General features: G+C 48.8%; 1 protein-coding gene across 2 annotated transcripts in view; it reads left to right on the top strand.

Annotated features, from left to right (window-relative positions):
- Nucleotides 1-23231, top strand: part of LOC119437628 (set1/Ash2 histone methyltransferase complex subunit ASH2-like) — a 162531-nt gene that overhangs the window by 15882 nt on the left and 123418 nt on the right. For both annotated transcript variants that reach the window (XM_049660748.1, XM_037704621.2), the window contains one exon: nucleotides 21583-21678. In XM_049660748.1, coding sequence (XP_049516705.1) covers nucleotides 21583-21678 — 96 coding nt within the window. The remainder of the gene's footprint in view (nucleotides 1-21582; nucleotides 21679-23231) is intronic.

Below are 23231 nucleotides of genomic sequence, written 5' to 3'. Positions count from 1 at the left end.
GGTAGCTGCACTGGGCCTCTTCGATTTTCCACTTCTGGCTACCCGCGGGCTGCCAGAGCCAGCCAGAGTGCCTTCGTTTTTCACGGGTTGCTCCGCCCACCGCGTGACGCACTTCCGCCGCGCGTATGTTTTACTCGGGCTGGACGCTTCTGGCTACCCGCGGGCTGCCAGAACCAGCCAGGACTATTTTAGTCTGGCTGCTTTCTGGAAGTTCTCTGGCTAGCAGACAAAAAGAGGCAATAAGTGCTCGCTGCCATCTTTGTGGGGACTTGACGAATTGCAACGCAGGCGCTCGAGGACTTTTACCTCACTACTGGCTTGCGTCGAACGCTAGTGCGTGCTGCCCCGGCTGACATGGTTTTGGACTACGTCTCAGTGAGCGCTCACGTACTTATCGGCGCGATGCGTGGATCGCTGATTGCATTACTTCTAGCGTTATCTTACTAGGGTTCTAATGCACCGTTCCGCCTTGCGAGGTCATGCAACGGTGAACCATTTGAAGCTTTATTTTTTTTGTGTACCGTGAATGCTTCTTCCCGGCCGTGAACAGCGCTCTGTGCTCTCGATCATGCTTGCATGGTACCTTCATCGTGTTCCACGCAAGTTGTCGAAGTTGTAGACGCTCATTCTTGCACATTGCAGTGCCTTTTCGGTTCATGTCTTTCTCTGGTGGTATCCGTTTTCACATTGCTCGCATATATGCGGTGATATGTCTTTTTTCTGCATTTAGCATAAGCATCGCAGCTGGCCCGTGTTTGCTCAGTCTCTCCGTCGTATGCTTGGGTGGCAGCTCGAAACCGATGCATTCTAACTATACGTATATAAGCTGTTGATGTTAACGGAATGCACTGGTTGAGATGAGTAATGCCCACACGTACATATTAGCTTTATTATTGCTCTCATGATCGACCAATACTATTTTTCATGTGAAGCTTTTCGCTGGTTACAGGCGGCGTGCATTTTCGCGCGCCAGCCGCAGCCTCAGCTCCTTCAGCACAGGAGAATTACGAGGAGCACCATCTGCCGAAAGAAACTTTCTGAAATCGAATTCAAGCATGTACGAAATTTTATGCGTATAAGACGTACCCGATATACCCGATATCCTGCTTTTACTTGTCAAATGATGTCAAATGTCGCCGGTGGCCAACGTGATCTATACGAGCAGGCATCCTCGAGCGATTGCTTAGGTGCGATTTCGTGTCTTGGAATCGCACGCGTCGCACGCCCTTTGTTGCGCTGTGCAAAATGAGCTGCACAGTGCGCGTCCTGTGCCGAGTCACGCGAAATCTCGCAAAAGTGATCATATTCCTGAATGCAGCTATATATGCTCAAGCTGGCAACGCAGAAATGGGCCGACTACGCCGCACGCACGCCGCCCACACCGGTCGCTGCCATGCTCGTAGCATGTTCACATTTATCCCGCGGCCAGCGCTGTCCCTGGCATTCGATTTTGCAAACTTTTGGCAGCTTCGGGTTGTCTTGGGATCCCAGCCCACGTGACTTCCTATCAGAACCGGAACTAGCTGGCTGCTGTCTGGCTGCCAGCGGGCTGCCAGAACTCCTAAAATCGAAGAAGCCGACTGCCTCATAGCACCCTGCATGGTTTTCCATTAACATGCAGGTCGTGAAGATATGGGCGTAAAAGCACCATGTTCTCATATCTTTCGTTCACGTAGGGAAAAATTACCCTAGGCTTCCCGCAGTTCACAGCAATATGTCCGAGTTTGTGGCACTTATAGCAGCGGATCGGTTTAAAAGATTCGAATTCTTTTTTCTGCTCTTCTTGTATGGTTTCGCCATTTGATTTCCCTCGCTCTTTTCCAATGTCTTTTTCTTCGCATCTACATGCTCCAGTCATTTCGTCTGCAATGCCTTTTTGAACGAAAATTGTTTCTGCGGTCCATTTCGACCATTCGAATTTTTCGTCCTTGGCGCCCAGATTCCCACGCATTGCATACTCTTCGGCTAACTCGGCCCCGCTTTCCACAGTGCTTATGTTTCCTCTGTCTTGCACCCACAGCTTCACAGATTGTGTGATGCTCTTATAAAGCTGCTCCAGACACGCATTCCATGATCATGTCTCTGCTCTCCTATGCTTACGCGCTTTTCAACCACTCGGCTAGGTTTGCCTTTAAGCCATATGCAAACTCTGGATAGCTCTCGCTATGCTTCTTGTCCGTGCTTCTAAACCTTTGCTGAAAAGCCTTGGCTGAAAGGCAGTACTTCTTCAAAAGGCTAGCCTTAACCTTCACGAAGTCATATGCATCTTGTACACTGAGTCTGGCGATTACTTCGGCAGCTTCACACGCAACATAGACAGCAACCGCTGCGGCCATGTACTCGGAGCGAAGTTCATCTTCTCGCAAGTCCCTTCAAAATTTCCTAGGAACAACCCTAGGTTGTTTCTGACTTCAAATGGCTGTTCATGCGGTATGATTCTGCCTTGCTTGATTGTTCCAGAGCCCCTCCACTCGTTCGAGACAACTCCATGCGTTTACTTTCAAGCTCAAGTTGCATTTTCCTTAACTCCCGATCTTTCTCGCGTTCCTCTCTGTCCCGTTCTTCTTTCTCTCTTTCTCCTTTTTCTTTCTCTTTTTCCTGTCTTTTTTTTCTTTTTCTCTTTCTCCCGTTCTTCTTTCTCTCTTTCTCATTTCTCTCTTTTTCTAAAAAGTGGTAACCCAATTTCAATGTCCTCCTCACTGGCCTGTTCGGAAATCAGCTTCAATATTTGATATTTACCGTATTTACTCGAATCTAACGCGCACTTTTTTTACGATAAAACAGGTCCAAAAATTGCGTGCGTGTTAGAATCGAGTACGACCCTAAATCTGCGTTAGCATATAGCCGTCGGCATTTGAAAATGGCCGCCTCGCCCGCGCTTCGAGCCTAGCTACACTCTAGCCTAGCTGCCGTAGCTTCCTCCATGTGCTGCAGTACACGTGATTAGGCATTAGTCTACCGTATATTTTCCCATTTTCTGCTAATAAGTTCCGAGTTCATCATGATGCAGCAGTTAAAAGGAAAGTGATCATGTGTGCAGAGATGGACGGAAATCGGGCCGCATCACGGGCGTTCGGGAAATCCGAAACTTGCGTGCGGGACTCGCGCAAACAGAAGGAGAGGATTTTTTGCCAGCAAAGCAACGCAGAAGGGTTTCATTGCACTGAAGCAGGACGTATTCTGCGAAAATTCACTTCGGCTATACGATCGCCTCGGCCCTATCTTGAAAGCGATCTGCGACGTGGAGAGTCTGCCGCGCACTGTGTTTTTGCCGGGTCGCTTTGAAGCGAGAGGCATCCAATAACGAAGGTTAATTTGCTCGCCGCGCTTCATCACTCCAGCATTTTGACTGCGAGTTTCTGCGGTTAACGAGCGAGAAATGTTCATGTTTGCTTGTGCGTGCATGACACACTGTGCTTGTTAATTTATTTAGTAAGCGAATGTTTGCAAGTTATATATGGCCGATAAAATTACTATCCTTACTTCGTATAGCGGTCTACTAATTTGCTATCGCAATCGATGCTTCACTTTTCGGGTGAAACTGCGACTTTTTTTTTATTCATTGCAACTTTAGTGCACCAGGAGTAAGTCATTGTTTTTCCAAATGAGAGAAAGTTGTATTTCTGTATGAAAGCAAGAAATGCGCGGTACTGTAAAGGATTTTTTTTTTTGTCACAGAAGACGGGTGCACGTTACAATTGAGGGCGCGTTAGAATGGGGTGAATTCGAGTAGAAGGCCCTTTTTCAAGTGTTTCTTGGTCCTAGCATCGTGGTCCTCGTCCGGGTGACATCTAGAAACCACGTATTCTTTGAAACGTGTCTAGGCATGGTGTTGCTGCTGGTCTTTCCCGTGGGATGTTTTTTAGCTTCCTCTTCCCAAAGCAATTCATTGCAGGCAAGCAGGAGATACTCCAAGTTCGCTGCCTCCGCTGGTTGATCGTAACAGGGGGCGACAGCTGACAACCCCCAATGGCTTTAGCGTTCAAACGGGCTTCTTATAACACAGAAAGCAGCCCTGCTTGGGTTTGTCCGTGCCTCATCAATATCTGTGTGCGATCAAATAATAAGGCAATGTTTCAAGGGATGAGGACAGAATGCATCCGCGACCACATTAGGCCAGTTTCCATCCAGATATCTCTTGAGCAAAGAAGGATGCCAGAATACCCCTATTACTTCCTGCATCAGGATATTTTACGCCACGAAAAAGCGGACACGAACAAAATAGCAATACTAATACAGACAAAAAGGCACATCCTCAAAATGACCTAATTTAGGAAAACTGAGAAGTTGCTGTGTTTTCCTTCGTAAATTAGGCCAAGATAAATGCATTTGGAAAATTTAGGCGCTGCTCCTTCCCTTTGGCTGGGAAAATACTCTGCAAGAGGCGAAAAAAGAGCCAATGCGCACGCCGAGATCTAGTGCGGTCGCCTTCTACCGTGGCCTCCGCTGGCGCCGTAAGCTGGGTGGATGCTTTGTGCATCGCCTTTGAGACGGTACGGTGAGTTGCGCCACCAAGCTCTTATTATATTGCCTAATGTACTACGTGTCTCGGAGTAGCCGAGCACGCACGCCGCATCACACTTTTTTTGCTGGGGAGCGAGGCAGATGGGACGGCCTGAGCAAAACCAGCCGGCGCGTGCATATCTCGGAGGCCATGAGGTAGTTGTGTTGATCCCTGTGTGGTGGCGCAGCAAAAATGCTCGCTCTCTGTCAAATAAACGTCTATTTTGTTATTATTCCTGCAAGTTCTGCTTGACATTTTGTTGCTTGCATGGCAATGGAAGCAAGTATTAAGTAGCAGTAATAATAAATAAAAACATAAGCGTATAAAGTATCAAAGAGAGAAAAACACCTCTTGCTGAGATTTGAACCCTGGTCTTTTGCTGGGAAGCAGGCATTCTACCTCTGCACCACAGTGGCATGTCTCCTACTGATCGCAGCACCTCCCAACGGCGTTACGTTCTTTTGGATTCACTTTCACACGGCCGGACTCGACTGTCCTCCGTGCTCCCTTATGGCCTTCGCAACGCGATGGGAGTCAATGGAATTTTTTCCTGACGAGTAGCTCGATGGCTCGCCGCAAGAGGTCGCTGCCACCTCACTGTGTCCGCGGGAGCGAAGGGTCACGCGGGCTTGGTTTGGCTGCTGCCATTTTCTTCAGTAGCTGCTGTCCCAACTGGTGACTTTCTTGTGCACACAACGTTTGTCAGACTTGTCGGCTGATGCCCACAACATGAGTGTGGACTTGCTCCCTGCAACCTTGGTCTGCTTTTGTGGGTACAGTTACCTCACCACTTCTGTGCTTGACGGCGGTGTCTGAAGCAGCATGCCTATGTCGCCGATCCCCCATGTGCTACCTATTGTGTGCCAGCTTTTGCAGCTGAATGTGTGAGCTTTCTTTGTGGGATTGTTGCAAGCATGAAAGCGTCATTTCTTCCTGCTGCCTCAAACGCGATCACTGTAGCCATGGTGTACTGTTGTGTGCCATTTTGCAAATCTCAATAGGGGAAGGCGCCGAGTGTTTCACCAATTTCCTAGCATCGGAACTGTGTTCTAAGTGGTGAAAAAACATTTCCCGTGAAAATCTCGTCATCAATGACAAGTCCACATCAACTGCAGTGTGTAGCAAACACTTCAATGAAACTGATTATGTTCCCAGATGTCGAATACGGAAGTTGCTTGTGGGAGCTGTACCGACCATCTTCAAACTCTATCCGTCCTACATGGTGCCAGCTGCAAAGAGACCGCGTAAGGACCCTGCATGTCGTGACCCCCCAGCTCCTGGGAATTCATCAATGCGAAAAGCAGAGTCCCTGTTGCCTACTCGTGAAGATTTTGATGCTAAAGAGGAGGTAACCGAGGAGAGACAAAGTGCTTCAACACAAACCAACAGTAATGACGCTCACCGAGCTAGTCACTATCTTGTCATGATGAAAAGGCTTCGGGCTCAGGTTGCCTACCAGCGCTCGAGGTGCGGGGGACTCCTGAGAAAGCTTGTTGTAGAGAAAGAAAAGATGAAAGAGTACAACAACGACAAACACTATAGTACTGCCGTCAAAAAAATTGTTGCTGATTCCCAGAAAGGTGTGGAAAATACTTTTTTTCTCTGTCACCAGATTGAAGTCTATGGCACTAAATGACCTTGTTATTCAGAAGAAGTTGTCAGAGAGTGTGTGATTTGGTGCTTCGTTTCGCCAAAAGGTTATGATCATGCCCGGAAATCTGACCTCTTGACACTGCCGGCATAGTGTACGCTTCAGAGGTATGTGGGCCCAAGCCCAATGTCTTCAGGTATGAGTCCTGCCATGAAAGAGAGGCTGATCTTTGAGGCCACGATGCTCAGCAGCAAACAGCACATGGCGTCGTTGATCGTAGACGAGGCTGCCATTAAGCCAAAATGTGTGTACGGCAGAAAGGCCGACACAGTTTTTGGTTTAAAGACAAGCCCAGCAACAGCTCGGCATGCAGCTCGGCAGAGACTCTTGCAAATAGAGTACTGTGCTTTGTTCTGCATGGTGTGGCAAATTCATACAGGATACCATGTGCCTACTACTTTACCAAACAGCTGAATGGGAGGGACCTGTTTGCCTGGACCAAGGAGGTAATCTCTGCTGTGGACTCCTGTGGATTCGTAATTGTCAGAATCGTTACAGATAATTACTCAGCAAATGTCACTATGTTTAAACACATGGGAAGTGGATGTTTGTCTACAATAGTACCCCATCCTTACGATTCAGATAGTCATTTTCCTGAGTTTTGACCCTTGTCATATCCTCAAAAACATACGCAGCCAGTTCCTGGAATGTGAGCTTACAGACGGCACAGACATCATTACTGGGAAGTTCTTCCAGAAACTTTGAATTTCAAAAGGACAAAACCGTCAAACTGGCGAGAAACTTCACCAGGAAGCACATTTACCCGTTGAACTTAGAAAAAGTGAACGTGCTCCACACTGTTCAGATATTCTCCTCGCAAGTGACTGCAGCGTTGTGTCACCTCCAGGAGAACCGGTGCAGCGACCCAGTCCTTTATAGTTTCAGAGAAGTGAGCCAAACAATATTGTTCATGAAGATGATGAAGCAATGGTTCGACATCCATGACACGGTGTACGAGGGAGTGACAAGGAGCCCATCTCTGACGAAAACGACCACAGAATGCTATGGCTGGAAAAGGATTTCACCTGCTACGTGAGGAATATTCAAGAGGCCTCAATTGCATCAGAAAAGGGCCAATTCACAGACGAAATGTACCACGCCTTGCTGTTCACCACAAAGGTAACAGTAGAGACAACAAGGTCATCTTAGGGAGGGGAATCAAATATGTTCTGATGAGCAACTTTAACGGTGACCCAGTTGGAGCACTCTTCAGATGGCTCAGGCCCATGTGTGGGGGTAACAATGTGCTTGATGGAAGGGCTGTCACAATTGCCCTTGATAACATTGTCAAAGGCAAGGCCATCCCTCTAAAGCAAATGCAGGTGACAGAGAGTCATGCTGAAGAGCTTGCTACAGCTGTACCACAGGAAGTAACTGCATAGCTGGAGAACCTCAAAGGACACTTTTTGAATTCATCCCACTCAGTGACATACAGTCTAGTCCACTTACAATGATATCAAGAAGAACGACAAATCAGATCGTTATAACCGATCATCGCTATTCTGGACTGCCGTAAAAAAAATTAAAAAAGAGAGCAAAAAAAAGAAGGCTGCCGAACGTGCCTTGGTCCCGAAAATTTTTTAAAATTTGCCACTTGCGATAACAAATCGACATTGTAGAAAGTAGGCTGTGAAAAATAAAACATTTATTTATACAGTAGAATCTCGATAATTCGAACTCGAAGGGGCCCGAAAATTTGTTGAATTAAAAGATGTTCGAATTAAAGGAAGGACGTATTTTTTAAGTTTTTGAGCACCATAGCACGATGCACAAACGGTGCGAGTCGTGAAATATCGCGGCGCGCAAGCGCAGAGCGAGCGCAACCGCCCACGCTGGCCAATGCTCGGTTCCCGATAACGGCAGAAAACGAAACTTCAGGGTGCCGGCGACGGGCGGGCGCGCGCGGCGACCGTCATAGGTGAGGGAGGAGGGTGGCAGGGAAGTGGATTTCACCTCGGCAACTCTGCCGCTTCGCTGGCTCCCCTCGCCCTCTCTATCAACTCCCTCGTAGCTTCCTCACCTACTACTGTCTCTGTGCGCACCCGCCGCCGGTGGCCTTGGTTATTGTGAACTAGAATAACATTCTAGTACACTGTACCTCGGCGGCTCTCCTCGCCCTCTCTCCCAACTCCCTCGTAGCTACCTCACCTACCTACGACTGTCTCCATGCGCAATCCTGAGCTACGAGGGAGCTGTGAGAGAGGGCGAGGGGAGTGACCGAGGCCACTGCCACGGAAGCGGCGGAGTTGCTGAGGCCAAATCCGCTTCCCTGCCGCCCTTGCAGCCTCCCTCACCTTCGACGGTCTCCGCGCACGCCTGCCCATCGCCGGCACCCTGAAGTTTTGTTTTCTGCCTTTATCGGGAACCGAGCGTTAGCCGGCGTGGGCGGTTGCACTCGCTATACGCTTGCGCGCCGCTATATTTCACGACTCGCACTGTTAGTGCATCATGCTATGGTGCTCGAATACTTAAAAAATACGTTCTTCCTTTAATTTGAACTTCTTTTAATTCAAACAAATTTTCGGGCCCCTTCGAGTTTTGGGCTCCCTGAAGTTTCGTTTTCTACCGTTATCGGGAAGCGAGCGTTTGCCGGCGTGGCTGCCGGCGCCGCCGGCTAGGCGCCAGCTTAGCCTGCTCCCTGAAGTTTCGTTTTTGTTTTCTGCCGTTATCGGGAAGCGAGCGTTTGCCGGCGTGGGCAGTTTCTTTGGCCGGACTGGACCACCGCCGCTGCATTAAGGGGTCTCTCCCAAGCTTTTACTCTATGGCATTGTCGGAGCAATGTCGGTCGGAGACGCCGCCGCATTATTTGGCGCGCTGCTAAGAGCATTGTCGGTCCGCGATATGTTCGAATTAACCATCGCAAATGTTTTCGCGTTCGAATTACAGAGCGTTTTCGCCCATTGAAATGCACATAACTTTGACAGGACCACAGCGTCAGTTCGAATAAACCGGCAGTTCGAATTAAGCGTGTTTCAATTAACGAGATTTGACTGTACCTCTAAATAGCATCTCAATCGTTATGCGTGCTGAAATAGAAATCTGCACTTGCTTTCGCGGAAGTTTCGGATTCACAGCCGCAGTGTGCATCACGTCCAGCTCCTGCGCAAACACTGGTGGCTATAACTTAGCGTGCATGAAATTAATTATTGACTCGATTGACGGCATTGTACTTTGGTTGACCATCGTGGTTGGTATCAAAAATGGGCCATTGTCAATCTCATCACTGCCGCTACTGTCGTCACCTCTGTCGCCGCACAATGCCGCTGTCTGTCGCGACAACGATCGCAGAACGAGACAGCACTATTTGCACTCAGAAACTACTCCATCTGAGCACCGCCTTTTTCATCGGCAGTAGTGACAGGTTCCTAGAGTTCTGTAATGCAAGCGGCTTCCACCGTGTTGGTTTCACCCATGGGGGTTTTGTCCTGGCGCACAAAGCCCACCTTTTTCGTTGAATGGCATGGCCATTGCTTCTAGCCTTCATGATCGTGGCGCTCCCGGTTTTCATAATTGTCTATATCGTTGACTGCGCAAGCTCGTACTTCGAGTCTTGTAAAATTTGCAACTTTGTTTAAAACAACACAGCTTTGTGTTGACGCATCTCCCGCTGCTTCCGCGACGCATTTCCACCTGGGTTGTCAGTTGGCCGCAACAAAAAATAGCTAAATGATCTCAAAATGTAGCCCAAAAATAGCCAGACCAAAGTTTTTTGTGAGCGGAAAGTAGCCAAAATGTTTGATGATGCTCTGCAGGTGTCTCATAGATGGTGTAGATGATGTCCAAATCTCACAGCGTATTTCCGGCTCCACAATTACTTCTGCCGCATGCAACCAGCACAACACTGGCCTCAGGATCCGCGTAAAAAATTCTAGTGACAGCTGTCACTCGGAGATAAATTTGGACACCAGTTATTAATGGTTACAATGAGCTGAAGGATTTCTGTTCTGATTTACTCATGGCATTATTGGTATCTACTGAGCCCCATTCTGAGCTAACTTTAGTTCACGCCTCGCTTTAACCCAGGCATTTTTCTATAAGAGTTAAGCAAAATATTGCCACCTCCAAACCCGAGGTTCAGGTTCAGCTGGTCACGATCAAGTGCCCAAGAGGCGGCTCGAGCTCAAGGCATTTTGGAATAGGGATGCCTTTCCTAAGCTTGATTCATAAAATGATATTTTTCTCCGCTGTCTCTCTCAATTTTGTATTTTTTACTAGAAAGCAGCTCAACGCTGAGTTAGCAAACGCTGCCGCTTGGAGGCACACTGGACTCTGGAGAAAGCTTGAAACCTTCTTGCATTTTCCTCGTGCAAACAGTGACTGCAATTCACCTTTGAGTGGGAACAAACAAAACGACCTGCAGGCCCATAATAGAAAAGGTGAATTGTGTTTATAGACTTAATTGTCACCTGAATTGCGGCTTCAAGGACCCCTTGATAAACATTGAAGGACAGCGGGTGAAAATGATGCGCCATGACATGCATGCGAATGCTTGAGCTGATGTGTAAGTGCAGATAATAGTTTACTGTATAGCAGCCTGCACGGAACACATACTCGACAGCTGTCAGCCCTAAGGTCCCTAGATAAAACAAGTTTTGTTTGTCTGTTTTATCTGGGCACCTTAGTCAACCCGACCATTTTTCTTACTGAACCACGCGTGAACCGGCAGCTGATGGCGCTGAAACCAAATAAAAAATAAGACAGCTTAGCTCTGGAATGACGTATAAACAAGGTAGCCATGACATAACGTCATCCTCCCAGCACCGACATTGACTAAAAACACAGCCTTCGAGATTGCCTACATATTTTCGTAGCAGCATTGAGTTTTGGGTTTTCATAAACCGGCGTTCCCGAATTTTGTCGGTTTTGACGTAAGTGGTGCTACTCCATTCGTCATTGTTTAACGAGCGATACTCACTCTTGCCGACATTCCGGGGATGAAGCCCTTTCTTTGAAGGTTAGCGATAGAAAGCAGGCGGATGAGCAAATTTCTGTATCCTTGAGGAAAGCCATACATCTCGAAGTGCTGATAACACTTATGGACAGTTGCAGCAGTGGTTCGCAAACTTGGCCACTCTTATTAATTATAATTTACATTCCTTAATATGCCAGTCACTATTTTTGTAGCCAACTACTGCACACATCTTCAATTAACATGATTCAATCCAGCGTGATAGGAGCACAGTGCTTTAGCGAAAACTCGGTTGCATTTACGACAGCTGATCGCACACAAGCAAAGTAGAAGCGATAATGGTTTCGTATTCGTGCGCGGTCGCTGAGGTGACGTATGGCATGCCACTGAAAGTGCCATCTTGTTTCTCTAGAACAAACTGCTCCGCGAAAAGGGTCAATACAGATATACAAATGAAGCATAGTAAGAATATTCACTACAACATACGTCTAATGTGAATACACCCAACATCCGTCTTCATTGATGCATCCATCTTCATAGACTTCGCAGCTGTGGCCTCGTGGAAGATCGCCCGCCTCGGCTGCGGGAGGTTGTGGGTTTGATTCCCACCGCCGCCGGGCACCCACTGGCTCAAATGGGTAGAAGCGTACCCCGGCCTGGCATTCGGCTTCTTTCAGGGGTGATACGCTTGGGAAAGGAGCCTGCGCCCTGAATTCCCGTCGAAACCCTCGTGAGGACAGAAAAAAAGTGATGTCTGGGCCGCTCCCATGGCGGTCATTTCCCATGTGGCGCCCCAAGCACCTATTGAGGTGGGGACGCCTTCGGGTTGAGGTCAAACACCCCTTTCCAAGCGTTGAGGTCCCATAATGGCCGAGCACCAGGCCGGGAGCGCGCTTGTACCTATTTTACCGGTAGGTACCCGGCGGCAGCACTTCCCTCCCACAGCCACGGCGGGTGCTCGCCCACAAGGCAGTCTGTGGTTGGACAAGAGGCGCCCAGAGACAAGTCCTGAAATCTCTATTGGGCCCTCTTTCGAGATGTGCACCTCCACGACAGCCGAGCACCAGGCCAGGGGACGTCTCTAGCCATTAGAAAAACCGGTGGGTTCCTGGCGGCACCGGGATTTGAACTCGGTGCCTCCCGCATACGAGGCGGATGCGCTAGGCCATCGCTGCGGTCGAATGGGATGAGCGAGCGAAGACAAGGAGAGCGAAGTGGCGCACCCAAGGACTCTGAGCTCGTGACCTTGCAGCCGCTTTGCAGCGTTCTAAGATGCAATAAAAGGCACTTTACAATAACTATATTTATTTATTTAAAAAATACTGCCGACAAGAAGTCCAAGCAGGGTGAGCAGGATACACAAGATTATTTACACAAAGGTACAGAATGAAACAAGTTTGTAACAAGCTTTTCACAGAATGTGTGTCATCATAAGGTAGACGATTAAGAAAATTTAATCAACTTGGTTATAATAAAACTCTAACACGAAATAACACCACTAATTACACAAATGGTATATAGGTCACGGGCGCTGGAGGAATGCTTCCGATATGATATATATATATATATATATATATATATTTGTAACGAATGAGAGAAGCAGACAGCTGGCCGTCCGCCAGAACGCCTATTTTTCTCTGCTTCATCGTCTTCTCTTTCTCTCCGCGCCCGCCGTCCGGGCGCGCGAGCCTCAGTGCGTCTTTCTCTTCATTACACTCAGCCACACTGCTGAAGATAGCTCAGGTGGTTGTGAGGGCGTGGTGGTGATGGAAATCCATAATCGACATGTCTTGGGAATGGGAGTCGTCATCGTTAGGGCAGTCGGTGCGCAACCATGCAGCTTCTCTGGGGGTCGGCACTGAGTGTTGCGCTCGGATCGCATGTCTCGCCGACGATTATCTCGTCGTGCTTGGCAAAGTACTGCATACTGAACAGCTACTGGTCACACTGACGCTTCGTGCAAACAGCGAAATCCTTTGCGCAACTGTCGCGTGCCTCTTCGCAACGTTGCCGGTGGCGGATAGAAGCTTGCCAATGCACTCAAATCTGCCAAGCTTGACAAAATGCCGACTGCTGCCGAGTCTATGTCCGAAAGCGGAGTTAAAAGCGATGCCTCGTCAGAAGCCGCGGTATTTTCCAAGCTCGAACCAGGGAGCAGCGGTTTCTGCGCTTGCGTCTGTGGGCTCTTGTCCATCTGATAGGGAGCTTTGGGCGGCACGATAAAGTCTTCGATAATTATGGTCTCAGCGATGCCAGCCACCTTGGCTTCTTTAGCAAGACCTCACTCAGTGCGGAGCAAATGGCCACATGTTGGGCCAACGGTTGCTGCGAAATCCCGACGTATGGCTCCGGTGGGTCCAGAAGTATATCGCTTGTGCAATCCATAGACAGATCACGGTTGCGGACCGGTAGCTGCCCATCATCGCAGCTCGATGGGCCCACGATGTTCAGAGGCATAGACGGCCGTCGCTCGTGAACTCAAACTTCGCTTCCGCCAACCGTTGTTATGGGTTGAACGGAGCTCCTGGAAAGCGTGAGCTCGGAGGCCGCCTGGTGGTGGGTCACAGCAATACCAATAGTCTGCCAGGGTATTCCTGCCGGCTGCAGTGAAGCCGACGGCGTCACCCAATGAACCGGCGCTTCCATGTTCCCAAGCGACGGAGAGCCTGTAGGCCGCGTCGCTGATTGCTGTGAATGGAAAGTGGGGCGCGTCCAGGTGGTGCATCTTGCCAGCCATGACTGCAGAACATTTCTGGTCGGAGTCGCCGCAGGCACAGTTGAGTGGGCGAAAAGTAGCTAGCAAGGCTTCTTCACTCCATTCTGCTCAGGACTTGTATTTGTGGCCTTCGTAGTTGTCCCTTCTCTTGGCACCACCTCGAAGTCGCCCTGCAGCAACCAGCCATATCGTGTTGTCTGGCCAAGCATGGCGTGTCCTGAGCGCGTTGGTTGCTTGTACCCACAGAATAGAGTCATTTGGAAATCCGTGGAACTCCGGTAGTTCCAAGGCAGCCGGTGATGGTAAGGCTGCTAGTGGGAAACCGGAGGTGGTCGAAACGATATAGTCTAACTGCTGTGACAGCAGCGAGATGGCTCGCATGACGTCCGTCAAGCTGCCGGCTGAGCCGCCCGTTGAGCCCAGGGTGGAATCCGCAGCGCCGCAGTACTCGGGCCAGCCGGACCAGTGGCCAAGGGAGTGTGAACGGCATACGTTGAGCCAGGATTGGTGGCGGCTGCGGTACTCACTGCAGGCGGAAGCATGGCCAGGGGAGCGTGAACGGCATCCCTAGCTGGCTGAGATGGCGATGATGTCATGGGGCAGTGATCCAGGGCATGGGAAGCATGGCCGGCGTTCCCGGGCCACAGGAGGAACCTACGACGGCGAGGATCCATGTCTAAGGCAGCGTGGATGGCTTTGCCTTGGCAGATCGGAGGTTGAGGTAATCCCAGGTGTGACATCCATGACAACGGAAGCGTTGACGGCATTCCCTCGCCGGAAGGAGCCAGGACGGCGAGATGCAGGAGGACGCAAGGCCTCCACAGTACGGAGCTTAAGACTGAAGCACCTTAAGACTTGGTTTTCGTCGACTGCGCCATTGTAATCAATGAGAGAAGGAGACAGCCGGCCATCTGCCAGAACACCCGTTTTACTCGGCCTCGTCGTCTTCTCTCTCCACGCCTGCCATCAGCCATAGACTGGAATGGCCTACCACACGACATCACTGCAACCACCTGCTCATCTACATTTTCTGATTATATAACTACCATATTTAACCAATAACTTATGTTTGTATATATGTACTCACCCCTTATGTAATACCCCCAAATTGGGGGTATTTAAGGTAATAAAGTGAAGAGTGCGAGCCTCAGTGCATCTTACCCTTCAATATAAATATATATATATATATATATAGCCATTACTTTCTAAGGCTATGCATCAGATAGTTTTGTGTACATTACTGTCAAATACGGTAGTATACTCTCGGCATATCTCAGCACGCAGCACCACAAGCATGAAATTGTACATGATGTTAGAGTGTACTGGAACATGGAGAGTGCAAGGTATATGTACGCATGGTAGCGAACGTGCCATAAAAGCCCATACGTCCTGCAATGGCGACTTGTTGCGTACAACTTCCACTGATGACCATGGCGGTGTGGACTCCGTCATTTAGTTTTGGTTGTACGCTAGTGACATTTTTGCTGTTCTGCCTCCCGCATTTGCGGTGCTCCACGCTCGCCGAGCTACCTTACTAGAACCAACTGGGTTGCACTAAAGGGCTCTAGGTTGCTCTACTCCGCACATTAATTTTTAAAATCCTCCGACGTTGTGGAGATGGGTTTGCACAAGGCTCACCCTATGAGTGACGGGCAACGCACAGAGGCGCTATGGCAGGGTTCGTCCGCTCTCCGACACAGCGTACAGAAGACTCTGTAGTCAGTTTGCCAACAGACACGTGTTTATTCACTCAAGATACAGCACAGTGCGACAGTCACGTCGCTTACAGGCAAAGTGCACTGCAAGACTGATCGAGTATGCGCGCCCGCTGCGCTAGGGCTAACCGGGTACCGGGGTAACAAGTGCGAGAAAGAGGAGTCGTGAGAGCAAAGGTCCCACGTAACCAACTCGTTGCGGGCCTGCGAGCATCTGCCGCGGCGATGAACCTTGAAGCCCAATGAAGCGCTCAGTGGAAGAGAGCTCGGGTGGAGAGGGCACCCGCAGGTCGCCACTTGGGAGGCCAATTAGTGCACGTCCCGGTGCTCGCGCGGCAGCTCAAACCTGGGAGGGAGAAGCACGGTTTGCGTGGGAAATTAGCTCTGGCGCGCTGTGTCCACCATGTTGCCGTTACGGCGGCGGTTTCCGGAGATCGAGCTAAGCACAATGCACGAGCTAGGAGACGAAGCGCGGGAGGCACCCTAGCTGCACCCATCTACAAGCGGGAGAAATGCGCAAGGTGGTAAATTACGACCTCCGGCATTCAAGTTCAAAAGATTACTCGCACCGTCCGTTTTTGGAGGCTCTGGGATGAGGTGTTCTGTGACAAGCTGCTGGTGGATTTATTGCGCAGTTGGCGCATTTCTGTTATGCACTGTGATGTGCTTTTTGCATGGAGGAAGGAAAACGTTAGGAGGAAGCACCGTGCAACGCGATTGAAGCCAAACCTGTCGGCCCAACACGTGGTCGCACGTCAAAGTGCGCGGTTACTTTTTTGTGTTCTTGCTCTGCAGGCAGAGCCATGGCAGGGCAGCCGAACAAGCGCGCACTGAATAAAAACTACTGGCATAGCTACTCGGAACCAAACGTCTTGGCAAATCTCGATTCTTGCTCCGTGATCTCGATGCAAGAGGTCACGTGTTCGGTTGCGACTGAGCAAAGGAACTGGCTTCACAGAGCGTTGACTTGCCAAGGCTGGCTGCGTGATGTAATGTTCTCTCCTAACTTTTTCCTTCTTCCATGGCTTTTTGACATTCGGGCATGGGTAATGGAGGTTCCTTGGATCGAGCTAACCTCGTGTTCGCCGTCTTAGCCACTTGGCGAGCGCGGAACCCGAAGGAGGGGTCTGCAGAACCCACTTTGAGAACCCATGGTATAAATGTTAACTTATTGTTTTTCTTTAGTGTCTCTTTGAAAGACATTGCCACAACATCGGCTTGAGCACTGGCTGCCTTCATACAAAAACGGAAGGGTGTGCTTGTATTCATGTGCAGATTATTTTCCGCACTCCTATTTCAACAGCTCAGGGGCATGCAACTAGGGATTTTTTAGATTTAGGAAGGCACAGTGGGGCATGCAACTATGGAGTCCTTAGCTTTAGGAACACATAGAGGGGTGTTCAATGAAAATTCCTAAGAAAATAGTTTTCCTGCCTATTATTGTGAATGGCATGTACAGGCACAGCATCTTGATGTTCAATTCAATTGATAAAGCAGATTAATTTTTTCATTGTTCTTCACTTTTACATAAAATAGTACAATAGTGTGGCATTTAAGAAATGTCCAAAAGGGGAGAATTTGTGCTATAAAAAATGTGCTCCTGGTTTCACAAAATTCAAGACACCCACCTCCAAAGTGATCTCGACTTTTAGTGGGATGCACCACCCCAACCTCTTTATCTAGTCTTGTCCTAGACTTCTTATTGTCAAAGTATACAGTTCCATCATCACATTTTCTTGGATGTCTTGTACACTTTTGAATAGCATAACTAATGGTCGCATCGATTGTCGTTCAGCTAATTACTAAGTGCAAGTTGCGCATTCTAGCAGTTGAGCAAATTCATCGAGGAGGTAATTTTTGCGCAATACTTTCCAGTCATTAAAATCTTGCCTTGCCTTATTCATTCTATGAATTTGTTATCTCGATTCAGGCAAAGCAACTTATTAAATGGTCAATCTCATCATGTTTGGATTTCTTTAAAATGGTTTGGTGTGGTAGTATTAATTACATTTAGCTCCTTCATTGAACACAACAGTCTATAATTTGCATGTGGTAGCCTGTGTCTTATTACTATCAGTGTCATAGAGCACTAGATATAATCACATTTTACCTGTTTCTCAACTACAAGGTTCCCATTTGAACTGACTTTCAGCTGTTGACAGAACTACATGTATCAAATAAAGAATGAGAAGAAGGAAACCGAGGGCCCGATTTTTGTTAGTCGTGTCATAAAAAGCTAACGAACAAAGACACCAAGGATAGCATAGGGGAAACTACTTGTACTTATTAATTGAATGAAAGCAATGATAAATTAATGGAAATGAAAATTGATGAAAAACAAACCCACATCTTCGCATTACACGTGTGATGCGATGTGTGAGCTACCGCGGCGCCGTTTTCCTGTCCACTTTCAGAGGTATATTTATGTTTATCTGCTAGAACTAAACCTGGGAGTGTTAGCCAGCGCCACCACTCAGGGCCTCGACATCCACTTCGAACTAACAACGGGAAACTAAAATAACCTTCCCGATACCATTTGTCATCAACCAAACTTCACTAGATGTGGAATTGTCGACTTCAGAAAAGGTGTTTAAAAAGAATATAAAGCACTATTTTAAGAAATATCCTATATAGTTGTACTCGCTGTGGAACTCACTGTAGGATTGTACACGCTGTAGGACTAGTTTTGATTTGTGATCTTTTCTATGTATGAATATTCAGTTATTGTATTGATGCATCGCCATAGTTGTTTTCTATGTACATAACCATTGTATTTTCTGTTATTTTATATGAAGTCGTATATTTGATTTACACCTGTAATTTGTTGTTGTATATGCACTGGATGTGTTTGCTGCTGTCTGTAACAGGGAGCCAAGGCCCAGTCAGACCTACCGCCTTGGCTTCCCCTTGTGTTTCAAAGAAATAAACACCAAATAAAATCCAAATCAAATCAAATGAAAGTATAGGAAGTGCATCACGTGACCCAACATCCGGCACAGCGCAGGTCGACTGCGGGTCATTAGCAGTTTGCTAGGCATATCCACTGTGGTCTCACTCACCACTCGTAGCGCTCGCGCTCTGATCGCACACTGACCAACCACTCGGGGTTTGAGCACTTCAGGCCTGCATACAGGCCACCGCATCAGTGCCTGATCTGTTCCATGTGCTCATGCACCACTGCACACGTGTGACCAGCTGGTCCCAGCTAGGGGATGGCTGCCCCACACACTCGGCAAGGGAGACCTAAGGTGAAGCTCTACGGAAAGAATAAAGAACATTTATTATGCTGGAATTTTATACTAAACAAATGTTTGCAATACAACCGAATCGGAATCTAATTCCTATACAACATGGCTACCTGATCGTCGGTGGTTGCTAACAGCGCACCGCGACAAAGAAAATAGAACAAGAAACAACAGAGGAACAGTTGGGGCATGATATACAGCATGGGTTCTCAAAGTGGGTTCCGCGGAACCTACGGGTTCCGCAGGCCCCTGCTCGGGGTTCCGCGAGCCACTGATAAATTTTCCCTGGTCCCGCTCTCGACAAGTGTCTAAAACGGCGAACACGAGGTGCGCTTGATCCAAAGAACCTCCATTACCCATGTCCGAGTGTCAAAAAGCACATCACAGGCGCGTAACAGCAACGCGCGAACTGCGTAATAAATACGCAAGCAGCTTTTAGCCACCCAACCTCTGAGAACGGGCAGCGCGCCTAAGCTTTCGCACTTGAATCTCGGAGGCCGTAGCTTGCCGCACTCCTATTTGTAGATAGGGTAGGTGCCGATAGCGTGCGCACTGACGTATACGTTGGCGGAATAATAATAAAAAAAAAATCCGCGGAGCACCGCAAATGCGCGCCGCAGAAGAGCAATAACGGCGTAGCGACCAACCGAAATGAAGCGGCGCAGTCCGCATCGCCATGGCCCTCAGCGACAATCGTACGCGGCACGTGACTGACAGCAACGCCGAAGCGCTTCGTGCCTAATTGTGCCTTTAAAGCCTTTATTCTTGCGTTTATCGCCGCGCGTAACACCGTGTTGGCGGCTAGCCGCGTGCCTCCGTAAGTGCGTAGTCGCTATCTCTGATCGCGTCGATAACCACCGCAGTTTCGTCCTCAGCTGTTGCGGCAAATAGTAGTTTCGTTTTCACTCGATGCGCGCGTCGGCTGCGTGCCTTCACAACTGCGTCGTCGCCTCCCATGGCAGCGTCGATAGCGACCACAGTTTCGTCCGCACTTCTTGCAGCGAATTCTAGTTTCGTTTTGACTTGGTGCGTGCGTCAGCCGCCTGCCTTAACAGTAAAGTCGCCGTCCATGATCGAGTCGATAGCGGCCGCGGTTTCGTCCGCAGCAGTTGCGGCAAGCAGTAGTTTCGCTTTTACTCAGTGCAAAGCTGTCGAAGATAAAAAGCAGTTGGGGGCATGATATACAGTATAGACCACTTATAACGTAACCGCTTATAGTGCAGGACCGGGTATAATAAGGTCTTTTTAGAGTCCCATTAATTTTCCCATAGCACTCTATGTATGCGCGTATCACTTATAGTGAAGTTGCAGGGGACGAAATACCGGTTACAGTGCGGCTGCCTGGGAATACGGAAGTCAGCTGAGACGGCGAACGCTCCCCTCAAACGGGCACCGGAATTATTCGTGCACCATAGCACGATGCACGAACGGTGCGAGTCGTGAAAGCGCATAGCGAGCGAGGACCACGAAACTGCCCACGCTAGCCAACGCTCGCTTCCCGATTCTTCAGGGAGCGGGTGGTGCCGGCACGGCGGGCGCCGGGCGCACACGGAGACCATGGAAGGTGAGGGAGGAGGGCGGCAGGGAAGCGGATTTGGCCTTGGCAACTCTGCCGCTTCAGTGGCTCCCCTCGCCCTGCCTCTCAACTCCCTCGTAGCTCCCTCACTAGAGTGTACTAGACAATACACTCTACCCTCACCTTCGACTGTCACCGTGTGCGCCCGGCGCCCGCTCCCTGAAGTTTCGTTTTGTGCCGTTATCAGGAAGCGGGCGTTTGCCAGCATGGGAAGTTTCGTTGGCCGGACTGGGACAGCGCCGCCGCTTCCCTCTGTACTGCAGCCGCAGCATGCAAGGTCAACACGTGACTAGAAAGAGGAAGCATAAAGGAGAAATGTTCACTGCAATTTTCTATGCGTGGCTACAGTAGCGTGGCTGTGACGTCGGCACATACACACATGTTCCGGCGCAACGCAGAATCAGCGACCTTGCCATTTGAGAGAGGGTGAAATCTCCGCCGCGTTTTTTTTTCCTTTTTTTTGTTTTGTTTGCTCGCGACATTGAGGGGTCTCTCATAAGCTTTTACTCTATGGCGGTGCCGGAGCAATGCCGGTCGGAGGCACCGCCGCATGATTTGGCGCGCGAGATTCGGCGCCGTGTGAGTCGGTGCATGGTATGTTCGAATTAACCGTCGCAAATGATTTCACGTTCGAATTACCAGGTGTTTTTGTCCATTGGAATACACATACCTTTGACGGGACACAACGTCAGTTCGAGTAAACCGGAAGTTCGAATTAAGCGTGTTCGAATTAATGAGTTTCGACTGTAAATTGAATGCACACGTTCAAGCTTCATTCCTCAACTGTCGCATACGCGTGGCGGCTCGGTGCACATGTTTTGTATATGTGCGGGCCTTGAAAATTGTTGCTTTGGCTATAGTGCAGTACCGCTTATAGTGCGGATATTCGCGATTCCGAGGACTTGCGTTATAAGCGGTCTACACTGTAGATGGCGTTGCCTTAGAGCATTGAGACGACAGAAGGGTGCACGCAATCCTGCCGAGGATGGGACCTTGATTAGCCGAATTAACTGATTGCTGGTGACGGACGAAGGGGCCACTGCCGACTGCCAGAGAGCAAGACGTAAGCACCTTCAAATGCCTGGATGTGGTCTGCTCAGGCCTCGTCTTGCGCACGCACTAGCAAGGGCCTGAATCTTCATGTGTTTTCACACAATATTACCATTGTCATTCCGTTTGCACTGTTTGCATTGACAGGATAAACAATACATGTTTATTATCCAATTAAGGAAGCCATTTGTAATGTATTGTTGTGCTTTGTTTCAGGAGATAATTCCCTTCATTGAAAAGAATTGGGAAAACATGACAACGGTCGCACGAAGAGTAAAGCAAACCTGGCACACGACTGTTTACAAGACCATGGTCAGTTCATATATGCCTACTTTCATGTTAATTCATGTATTGCCTACTTTCTGTCATTTTCCTCTGTGCTTCGTTATTCATCTATCTTTCTTTTTGTTTCAGGAAGGTGCTGTCAGTAGTTAGTTGTAGTTTCTGGTCACTTTTTTTTATTCACTGTTAAAGGGTCTCTGAAACGGTTTAGACAAATTTTGTAGATGCTTAAGGCACAGCTACAGTAAAACATTAGCGCCACAATTTAAGTGAAGCGTGTCATATTAAGAGAGCTATGGACGATTACAAGTTACCTTCCTCCCTAGCCATGCTTTTTCTCCTCAACTACTTTGACGAGTAATCGGGCTTAAGCTCCGCCTTCACTGGCTCTGCTTCATGATGTGACGTGTCGACTACTTCTGGTTGTCTTGGAACAAGTGCCCGAAGCCTCTACAACCTCTCCGCTAGCTGCCGGTCGATCTCCCACAAGAGCTATCCAAGCAGCGTGCATTGTGAGCCCTCTGTCGCAGCGCTGAGCATGTCCGGTAACTGAAGTTGAGCTGAGCGCTTTCACGGATGGGCGGAGGCATGAAGTAAGGCCCCTCAATCCATACTACTACCGCTCTGATGAAGGGGCTTTAGCGTAAACGGGAGTGGCCTTAACAGCCTGCATGTTGCAGCCATCTGGCGGTGTAGAGCTTAACCAGCCAAACACAGAGCTACTATTGTCGTAAGCAAGTGTAAAACATTTTAAACATTTAAAAAGCAACGTGTTCACCATTACACTTCTCCCGAAAATTTACACCTGCAGCAAAGTAGAATACACTTAGTTACTGCTATATTAGCTCTGTGTTGTGTTGAGCTCGGTGCCACCAGGTGGCTGCACCGCACAGGCCGTTCACGTTTGCGCCTCCGCTCATCCGGTAAAATGCCCTGTCCTCTTGTGCTTGCGTTCACCCGAATGCTGGACACGCTAAAGCTCTTATTTGGGGTAGTAATCCTCCAGTATAAAGTGACAGCTGCAAACGCGTAGATGCTGGCGCCAATCAGATGCCGATAGCCCGATGCGCTGCAGCCAGTCTGCTTGCATGATTTCTTGCAGAGGGACACATCGCAGCTTGACATATCGCCGATTGATAGATTTGCAGCCCACAACGTAACAAGGGTGATATACGGTGCTCGCAAAAAGAAAGCTCAAGACCAACACTGACCGCACGTCAACACAAAAAACGGTGTAACGCAAACAGACGACACTTGCTGTGTGCCGGAAGTGCTTGAGTGTAGTGATAAATTGTCGTTGTGTATTCTCTTTCTGTTACATTGTTTTATAGAAACAAACTAATCAACATTCCAAGTATTATAAACAACATTTGTTCCCCATAAAGTTGGAAAAATTATCAATGACGCGGCTTGGGTAGCCAATCGGATAGCTTGCCTTACTGATGTCAGATGGGCAGCACATGTCAGTTGGGGTGGAGTGGCTGAAAACTCAGTGGAGCGGCGCTTCTGTGATTGGTTGTGGTGTAAATTTTATAAAATCTTATAATACATTATATGCTTTATGCAGAGCGCTTAAATAGGTT

The sequence above is a fragment of the Dermacentor silvarum genome, chromosome 1, assembly GCF_013339745.2.
Source record: "Dermacentor silvarum isolate Dsil-2018 chromosome 1, BIME_Dsil_1.4, whole genome shotgun sequence".
Taxonomy (NCBI): Eukaryota; Metazoa; Arthropoda; class Arachnida; order Ixodida; family Ixodidae; genus Dermacentor; species Dermacentor silvarum.
Note: the sequence above shows the minus strand (reverse complement) of the source record. Positions and strands in the feature narration are given on the sequence as shown.